A 10,216-nucleotide genomic window follows, 5' to 3' on the forward strand; every position below is an offset into this window, starting at 1 on the left:
TGGGGGGACCACACCTAACACTGATGGGGACCTAACACTGAGTGGGACCACACCTAACACTGAGGGGGGACACCTAACACTGAGGGGGACCACACCTAATGCTGAGGGGGACCACACCTAACACTGAGGGGGACCACACCTAACGCTGGGGGGGACCAGACCTAACTCTGAAGGGGACCACACCTAACACTGAGGGGGACCACACCTAACACTGATGTGGACCTAACACTGAGGGGGACCACACCTAACACTGAGGGGGGACACCTAACACTGAGGGGGACCACACCTAACGCTGAGGGGGACCACACCTAACGCTGAGGGGGACCACACCTAACGCTGAGGCGGACCGCACCTAACGCTGAGGCGGACCAGACCTAACACTGAGGGGGACCACACCTAACACTGAGGGGACCACACCTAACGGTGAGGGAGACCACACCTAACACTGAGGGGGACCACACCTAACACTGAGGGGGGGGGGACACCTAACACTGAGGGGACCACACCTAACACTGAGGGGACCACACCTAACGCCGAGGGGGACCACAACTAACACTGAGGGGGGACACCTAACACTGAGGGGGACCACACCTAACACTGAGGGGGACCACACCTAACACTGAGGGGGACCACACTTAACATTGAGGGGACCATACCTAACACTGAGGGGGACCACACCTAACACTGAGGGGGACCACACCTTACGCTGAGGGGGACCACACCTAATGCTGAGGGGGAGCACACCTAACACTGAGGGGGACCACACTTAACATTGAGGGGACCATACCTAACACTGAGGGGGACCACACCTAACACTGAGGGGGACCAGACCTAACACTGAGGGGGACTACACCTAACACTGAGGGGGACAACACTTAACATTGAGGGGACCATACCTAACACTGAGGGGGACCACACCTAACACTGAGGGGGACCACACCTTATGCTGAGAGGGACCACACCTAACGCTGAGGGGGAGCACACCTAACACTGAGGGGGACCACACTTAACATTGAGGGGACCATACCTATCACTGAGGGGATCATACCTAACACTGAGGGGGACCACACCTTACGCTGAGAGGGACCACACCTAACGCTGAGGGGGAGCACACCTAACACTGAGGGGGACCACACTTAACATTGAGGGGACCATACCTATCACTGAGGGGATCATACCTAACACTGAGGGGGACCACACCTAACACTGAGGGCGACCACACCTAACACTGAGGGGGACCACACCTTACGCTGAGGGGTTCCACACCTAACGCTGAGGGGGACCACACCTAACACTGAGGGGACCACACCTAACACTGAGGGGACCACACCTCACACTGAGGGGGACCACACCTAACACTGAGGGGACCACACCTAACACTGAGGGGGGACACCTAACACTGAGAGGGACCACTCCTAACACTGAGGGGGACCACACCTTACGCTGAGGGGGACCACACCTAACGCTGAGGGGACCAGACCTAACGCTGAGGCGGACCAGACCTAACACTGAGGGGGACCACACCTAACGCTGGGGGGGACCACACCTAACTCTGAGGGGGACCACACCTAACACTGAGGGGGACCACACCTAACGCTGAGGCGGACCAGACCTAACACTGAGGGGGACCACACCTAACACTGAGGGGACCAAACCTAACGGTGAGGGAGACCACACCTCACACTGAGGGGGGACACCTAACACTGAGGGGGACCACACCTAACGCTGAGGGGGACCACACCTAACGCTGAGGCGGACCGCACCTAACGCTGAGGCGGACCAGACCTAACACTGAGGGGGACCACACCTAACACTGAGGGGACCACACCTAATGGTGAGGGAGACCACACCTAACACTGAGGGGGACCACACCTAACACTGAGGGGGGGGGGGGGACACCTAACACTGAGGGGACCACACCTAACACTGAGGGGACCACACCTAACGCCGAGGGGGACCACAACTAACACTGAGGGGGACCACACCTAACACTGAGGGGGACCACACCTAACACTGAGGGGGACCACACTTAACATTGAGGGGACCATACCTAACACTGAGGGGGACCACACCTAACACTGAGGGGGACCACACCTTACGCTGAGGGGGACCACACCTAATGCTGAGGGGGAGCACACCTAACACTGAGGGGGACCACACTTAACATTGAGGGGACCATACCTATCACTGAGGGGATCATACCTAACACTGAGGGGGACCACACCTAACACTGAGGGCGACCACACCTAACACTGAGGGGGACCACACCTTACGCTGAGGGGTTCCACACCTAACGCTGAGGGGGACCACACCTAACACTGAGGGGACCACACCTAACACTGAGGGGACCACACCTCACACTGAGGGGGACCACACCTAACACTGAGGGGACCACACCTAACACTGAGGGGGGACACCTAACACTGAGAGGGACCACTCCTAACACTGAGGGGGACCACACCTTACGCTGAGGGGGACCACACCTAACGCTGAGGGGACCAGACCTAACGCTGAGGCGGACCAGACCTAACACTGAGGGGGACCACACCTAACGCTGGGGGGGACCACACCTAACTCTGAGGGGGACCACACCTAACGCTGGGGGGGACCACACCTAACTCTGAGGGGGACCACACCTAACACTGAGGGGGACCACACCTAACGCTGAGGCGGACCAGACCTAACACTGAGGGGGACCACACCTAACACTGAGGGGACCAAACCTAACGGTGAGGGAGACCACACCTCACACTGAGGGGGGACACCTAACACTGAGGGGACCACACCTAACACTGAGGGGACCACACCTCACACTGAGGGTGACCACACCTAACACTGAGGGGACCACACCTAATGCTGAGGGGGACCACACCTAACACTGAGGGGGACCAGACCTAACGCTGATTGGGACCAAACCTAACACTGAGGGGGGGACACCTAACACTGAGGGTGACCACGCCTAACACTGAGGGGGACCACACCTAACACTGAGGGGGGACCTAACACTGAGGGGGGCCACACCTAACACTGAGGGGGACCACACCTAACGCTGAGGAAGACCAGACCTAACACTGAGGGGGACCACACCTAACACCTAAGTTAATACAGTTAACCCCCTCCTGTGTGTTTCTGTCAGTGGTCTCTAATGAAGCAGTATGTAGTGCCATGTTAATGTAGCCCTATGTCTCTCTATGCAGGGTGGAGAGGAAGGAGTGGTCTCGTATGAAGCAGTATGTAGTGTTATGCCATGTTAATGTAGCCCTGTGTCTCTCTATGCAGGGTGGAGAGGAAGGAGTGGTCTCGTATGAAGAATAAGGACCGCAGCAGCTTTGTTCAGAGCTATGAAACTGTTACACAGATAGAAGGTAGGTCTGACCTGTGACCTCAGATTCTTTTATTTGTCTGAAATGGTGGTAGTTTCAGCCAGTAGAACTGAAGTGGAGGGTGTGTAGTCTCTGCCCCCCTAGGTATCAGCTGAGGTACTGTAGGAAGTCTCTGCCCCCCTAGGGATCTGCTGAGGTACTGTAGGAAGTCTCTGCCCCCCTAGGGATCTGCTGAGGTACTGTAGGAAGTCTCTGCCCCCCTAGGGATCCGCTGTGGTACTGTAGGAAGTCTCTGCCCCCCTAGGGATCTGCTGAGGTACTGTAGGAAGTCTCTGCCCCCCTAGGGATCTGCTGAGGTACTGTAGGAAGTCTCTGCCCCCCTAGGGATCTGCTGAGGTACTGTAGGAAGTCTCTGCCCCCCTAGGGATCTGCTGAGGTACTGTAGGAAGTCTCTGCCCCCCTAGGGATCTGCTGAGGTACTGTAGGAAGTCTCTGCCCCCCTAGGGATCTGCTGAGGTACTTTAGGAAGTCTCTGCCCCCCTAGGGATCCGCTGTGGTACTGTAGGGAGTCTCTGCCCCCATAGGGATCCGCTGAGGTACTGTAGGGAGTCTCTGCCCCCCTAGGGATCTGCTGAGGTACTATAGGAAGTCTCTGCCCCCCTAGGGATCCGCTGAGGTACTGTAGGAAGTCTCTGCCCCCCTAGGGATCCGCTGAGGTACTGTAGGAAGTCTCTGCCCCCCTAGGGATCCGCTGAGGTACTGTAGGGAGTCTCTGCCCCCCTAGGGATCCGCTGAGGTACTGTAGGGAGTCTCTGCCCCCCTAGGGATCCGCTGTGGTACTGTAGGAAGTCTCTGCCCCCCTAGGGATCCGCTGTGGTACTGTAGGGAGTCTTTGCCCCCCTAGGGATCCGCTGTGGTACTGTAGGGAGTCTCTGCCCCCCTAGGGATCCGCTGAGGTACTGTAGGGAGTCTTTGCCCCCCTAGGGATCCGCTGTGGTACTGTAGGAAGTCTCTGCCCCCCTAGGGATCCGCTGAGGTACTGTAGGAAGTCTCTGCCCCCCTAGGGATCCGCTGAGGTACTGTAGGGAGTCTCTGCCCCCCTAGGGATCCGCTGAGGTACTGTAGGGAGTCTCAGCCCCTTAGGGATCCGCTGAGGTACTGTAGGGAGTCTCTGCCCCGCTAGGGATCCGCTGTGGTACTGTAGGAAGTCTCTGCCCCCCTAGGGATCTGCTGTGGTACTGTAGGGAGTCTCTGCCCCCCTAGGGATCCGCTGAGGTACTGTAGGGAGTCTCTGCCCCCCTAGGGATCCGCTGTGGTACTGTAGGGAGTCTCTGCCCCCCTAGGGATCCGCTGAGGTACTGTAGGAAGTCTCTGTCCCCCTAGGGATCCGCTGTGGTACTGCATGGGTCTGTGAAAATATACATATTTAATTATTTTTAATTATTATGAAAAAAACATTTGTATTTACTTAACCCACTGTTCCTAGGCCGTCATTGAAAATAAGAATTTGTTCTTTACTAACTTGCCTAGTTAAATAAAGGTTAAATAATAATTAAAAAAGACCTTTAAAAAAACAGTCAGTATCTGCTGTGACCACCATTTGCTTCATGCAGCGCGACACATCTCATGTTCCTGGGTCCCTGGGAGTAAGGCCCTGGGAGGAAGGCCCTGGGTTTGCCTGGGAGGAAGGCCCTGGGTCCCTGGGAGTAAGGCCCTGGGAGGAAGTCCCCGGGTTTGCCTGGGAGGAAGTCCCCGGGTTTGCCTGGGAGGAAGTCCCTGGGTTTGCCTGGGAGGAAGTCCCTGGGTTTGCCTGGGAGTAAGGCCCTGGGTCCCTTTGAGGAAGGCCCTGGGTCCCTGGGAGTAAGTCCCTGGGAGGAAGTCCCTGGGTTTGCCTGGGAGTAAGGCCCTGGGAGGAAGTCCCTTTGAGGAAGTCCCTGGGAGGAAGTCCCTGGGTTTGCCTGGGAGTAAGGCCCTGGGTCCCTGGGAGGAAGGCCCTGGGTCCCTGGGAGGAAGGCCCTGGGTCCCTGGGAGTAAAGCCCTGGGTCCCTGGGAGTAAGTCCCTGGGAGGAAGTCCCTGGGTTTGCCTGGGAGTAAGGCCCTGGGAGGAAGTCCCTTTGAGGAAGTCCCTGGGAGGAAGTCCCTGGGTTTGCCTGGGAGTAAGGCCCTGGGTCCTTGGGAGGAAGGCCCTGGGAGTAAGGCCCTGGGAGGAAGTCCCTGGGAGGAAGTCCCTGGGTTTGCCGGGGAGTAAGGCCCTGGGTCCCTGATTAAGAAAAGCTATAATTGTATTTCTCTCTCTCTCCAGTCCACTATGTGAGGCCTATCATTATACTGGGTCCTACTAAAGACAGAGTGAATGATGATCTTCTCTCTGAGTTTCCTGACAAGTTTGGTTCCTGTGTTCCACGTGAGTATTACTATCAAATATAGGTACTACTACAGGTACTATATACACATAGGTACTACTATAGACCCATTATATACACATAGGTACTACTACCGACCCATTATATACACATAGGTACTACTATAGGTACTATATACATATAGGTACTACTATTGACCCATTATATACACATAGGTACTACTATAGACCCATTATAGACACATAGGTACTACTATAGGTACTACTATTGACCCATTATATATTTATAGGTACTACTATATACTACTATAATACAGATGAAAACTCCCTTGGTGGATAGTGTGGTCTACAGCTTATCATAAGGTACTCTACCTCAGACGGGCAATACCTCTAGACTTCTTTAATATTAGACATCGTGCACCAGCTGTTATTGACAAATAGACACACACCCCCACCCCTAGTCTTACCAGAGGTAGCATCTCTGTTCTGCCGGTGCAGGGAAAATCCCGCCAGCTCTATATTGTCCGTATCTTCGTTCAGCCACGTCTCAGTGAAACATAAGATGTTACAGTTTATAATGTCACGTTGGTGGGATAATCATAATAGTAGATCATCCTATAGTTTGTGTCCCAAATAAACAATCAACAATATACTATTTACAATTAAACTACGCTTCAAAACGTTATCTGAAATAGTGTCCTAACACAGAACATGTGTCCGTCCGTGTGTGTGTGTGTAACATAAACGTGTGTGTGTGTGTGTGTGTAACATAAATGTGTGTGTGTGTGTGTGTGTGTGTAACATAAACATGTGTGTGTGTGTGTGTGTGTGTGTGAGTGTGTGTGTGTGTGTGTGTGCGTGTGTGTAACATAAATGTGTGTGTGTGTGTGTGTGTAACATAAACGTGTGTGTGTGTGTGTGTGTAACATAAATGTGTGTATGTGTGTGTGTGTAACATAAACATGTGTGTGTGTGTGTGTGTGTGTGTGTGTGTGTGTGTGTGCGTGTGTGTGTGTGTGTGTGTGTGTGTAACATAAACATGTGTGTGTGTGTGTGTGTGTGTGTGTGTGTGTGTGTGTGTGTGTGTGTGTGTGTGTGTGTGTGTGTGTAACATAAACATGTGTGTGTGTGTGTGTGTGTGTGTGTGTGTGTGTGTGTGTGTGTGTAACATAAACATGTGTGTGTGTGTGTAACATAAACGTGTGTGTGTAGACACGACGCGGCCCCAGAGGGAGTATGAGGTGGATGGGCGGGACTACCACTTTGTGTCGTCAAGGGAACAGATGGAGAAGGACATCCAATCACATCACTTCATAGAGGCGGGTCAATACAACAGTCACCTGTATGGAACCAGCGTTCAGAGTGTCCGCATGGTCGCAGAGCAGGTAAGGGGAGGGAGGGAGTGTGTGTGTGTGTGTGTGTGTGTGTGTGTGTGTGTGTGTGTGTGTGTGTGTGTGTGTGTGTGTGTGTGTGAGAGAGACCCTTTAACTATTTGGTCCTTTAATGTGTAAAGTATTATATTGTGTATGTTCTGCACTGTACAGAATAGATTGATTAACCAGGTGTGTGTTTGTGTGCGCAGATGGGGAAACACTGTATCTTAGATGTATCAGCTAATGCAGTGAGGAGACTACAGGCAGCTCAGCTTCATCCTATTGCTGTCTTCATCAGACCAAGATCACTGGAAAATATACTGTAAGTAGGAGGGAGTGGGTTGTCTTCATCAAACCAAGATCACTGGAAAATATACTGTAAGTAGGAGGGAGTGGGTTCTCTTGCTCAGACCAAGATCACTGGAAAATATACTGTAATTAGGAGGGAGTGGGTTGTCTTCCTCAGACCAAGATCACTGGAAAATATACTGTAAGTAGGAGGGAGTGGGTTGTCTTCCTCAGACCAAGATCACTGGAAAATATACTGTAAGTAGGAGGGAGTGGGTTGTCTTCCTCAGACCAAGATCACTGGAAAATATACTGTAAGTAGGAGGGAGTGGGTTGTCTTCCTCAGACCAAGATCACTGGAAAATATACTGTAAGTAGGAGGGAGTGGGCTGTCTTCATCAAACCAAGATCACTGGAAAATATACTGTAAGTAGGAGGGAGTGGGTTGTCTTCCTCAGACCAAGATCACTGGAAAATATACTGTAAGTAGGAGGGAGTGGGTTCTCTTCCTCAGACCAAGATCACTGGAAAATATACTGTAAGTAGGAGGGAGTGGGTTGTCTTCCTCAGACCAAGATCACTGGAAAATATACTGTAAGTAGGAGGGAGTGGGTTGTCTTCATCAGACCAAGATCACTGGAAAATATACTGTAAGTAGGAGGGAGTGGGTTCTCTTCATCAGACCAAGATCACTGGAAAATATACTGTAAGTAGGAGGGAGTGGGTTCTCTTCATCAGACCAAGATCACTGGAAAATAATCTGTTAATCTAATAGTGCCTGTGTGTGTTGTAAATTGTTGAGCAGATTCAGGGGTTATCTTTTTTAAGTTTAGCTTGGAATAATTGAATTCCTTCCTGTCAGGCATTATGCAGTTACAGTCTGGACACTAGAGGTCTCTATGGACTAGGAGTTCTGATTCACACTAGAGGTCTCTATGGACTAGGAGTTCTGATTCACACTAGAGGTCTCTATGGACTAGGAGTTCTGATTCACACTAGAGGTCTCTATGGACTAGGAGTTCTGATTCACACTAGAGGTCTCTATGGACTAGGAAACAACAGTTCTGATTCATTATTAAAATACTTCAAGTTGAATCACTCTTCCTTTCTTTCTGTTGAAGTTAAATTATCTACATTCTAACGTGAAACATCCGTCCGTTACACTGACCTGAACCTGAGTGTTGAAACATCTGTGTGTTACAGTGACCTGAACATGAGTGTTGAAACATCCGTGTGTTACAGTGACCTGAACATGAGTGTTGAAACATCCGTGTGTTACAGTGACCTGAACATGAGTGTTGTAACATCCGTGTGTTAGTGACCTGAACATGAGTGTTGTAACATCCGTGTGTTACAGTGACCTGAACATGAGTGTTGAAACATCCGTGTGTTACAGTGACCTGAACATGAGTGTTGTAACATCCGTGTGTTACAGTGACCTGAACATGAGTGTTGTAACATCCGTGTGTTACAGTGACCTGAACATGAGTGTTGAAACATCCGTGTGTTACAGTGACCTGAACATGAGTGTTGAAACATCCGTGTGTTACAGTGACCTGAACATGAGTGTTGAAACATCCGTGTGTTACAGTGACCTGAACATGAGTGTTGTAACATCCGTGTGTTACAGTGACCTGAAAATGAGTGTTGTAACATCTGTCCGTTACGCTGACCTGAACATGAGTGTTGAAACATCCGTGTGTTAGTGACCTGAACATGAGTGTTGAAACATCCGTGTGTTACAGTGACCTGAACAAGCGTCTGACAGAGGACCAGGCCAGGAAGGCTCTGGACAGAGCTGTCAAACTGGAACAAGACTTTATAGAATGCTTCTCAGGTAACACACACACACACACACATTAATGTTACACACACCACACACACACACACACACACACACACACACACACACACACACACACACACACACACACACACACACACACACACACACACACATTAATGTTACACACACCACACACACACATACACACACACACACACACACACATGTTAATGTTACACACACACACACTCTCTAACCCTCTCTCTCTCTCTCTCTCTCTCTCTCTCTCTTTCTAACTCTGTCTCTGACCCTCTGTGTGTAGCTATTGTGGAAGGGGAGAGTTTTGAAGAGGTTTATCACATGGTGAAGACTGTGATCGAAGAGCAGAGTGGACCCTACATATGGATACAATCAAGAGAAAGACTATAAAAGAGAGGAGAGGAGCAGAGGAGAGGAGCCTATATATGGACACCAACTAGGGAAACACTATAGAGGAGAGTTGAGGAGATGAGGAGAGATTAGGAGAGAAGAGAGAGAGTTGAGGAGGTTAGGAGAGAAGAGAGGAGAGGAGAGATTAGGAGAGAAGAGAAGAGAAGAGAAGAGAGGAGAGGAGAGGAGAGGAGAGTTGAGGAAAAGAGAGGAGAGTTGAGGAGAGAAGAGAAGAGAAGAGAAGAGAAGAGAGGAGAGGAGAGGAGAGTTGAGGAGAGAAGAGAGGAGAGGGGAGTTGAGGAGAGAAGAGAAGAGAGGAGAGTTGAGGAGAGAAGAGAAGAGAAGAGAAGAGAGGAGAGGAGAGGAGAGGAGAGTTGAGGAAAAGAGAGGAGAGTTGAGGAGAGAAGAGGAAAAGAGAGAGGAGGTGAGAAGAGAAGAGAGTAGAGGAGAGTTGAGGAAAAGAGAGAGGAGGAGAGTTGAGGAAAAGAGAGAGGAGGAGAGTTGAGGAGAGAAGAGGAAAAGAGAGAGGAGGAGAGAAGAGAAGAGAAGAGAGTAGAGGAGAGTTGAGAAGAGAAGAGAGGAGAGTTGAGGAGAGAAGGGAAGAGAAGAGAAGATAGGAGAGGAGAGTTGAGGAGAGAAGAGAAGAGAAGAGAAG

The 10,216-nt window shown here is 51.1% G+C and overlaps 1 protein-coding gene across 4 annotated transcripts in view; it reads left to right on the top strand.

Moving 5' to 3' along the window:
- Positions 1 to 9,719, top strand: part of LOC139417050 (disks large homolog 4-like) — a 180,671-nt gene extending 170,952 nt beyond the window's left edge. For all 4 annotated transcript variants that reach the window (XM_071166291.1, XM_071166292.1, XM_071166293.1 and 1 more), the window contains 6 exons: positions 3,280 to 3,365; positions 5,626 to 5,727; positions 6,898 to 7,070; positions 7,268 to 7,380; positions 9,092 to 9,183; positions 9,455 to 9,719. In XM_071166291.1, coding sequence (XP_071022392.1) covers positions 3,280 to 3,365; positions 5,626 to 5,727; positions 6,898 to 7,070; positions 7,268 to 7,380; positions 9,092 to 9,183; positions 9,455 to 9,561 — 673 coding nt within the window. In that variant the 3' untranslated portion in view covers positions 9,562 to 9,719. The remainder of the gene's footprint in view (positions 1 to 3,279; positions 3,366 to 5,625; positions 5,728 to 6,897; positions 7,071 to 7,267; positions 7,381 to 9,091; positions 9,184 to 9,454) is intronic.
- Positions 9,720 to 10,216: the final 497 nt, after the last annotated feature.

The sequence above is a fragment of the Oncorhynchus clarkii genome, chromosome 9 (genome assembly GCF_045791955.1).
Source record: "Oncorhynchus clarkii lewisi isolate Uvic-CL-2024 chromosome 9, UVic_Ocla_1.0, whole genome shotgun sequence".
Lineage (NCBI taxonomy): Eukaryota > Metazoa > Chordata > Actinopteri > Salmoniformes > Salmonidae > Oncorhynchus > Oncorhynchus clarkii.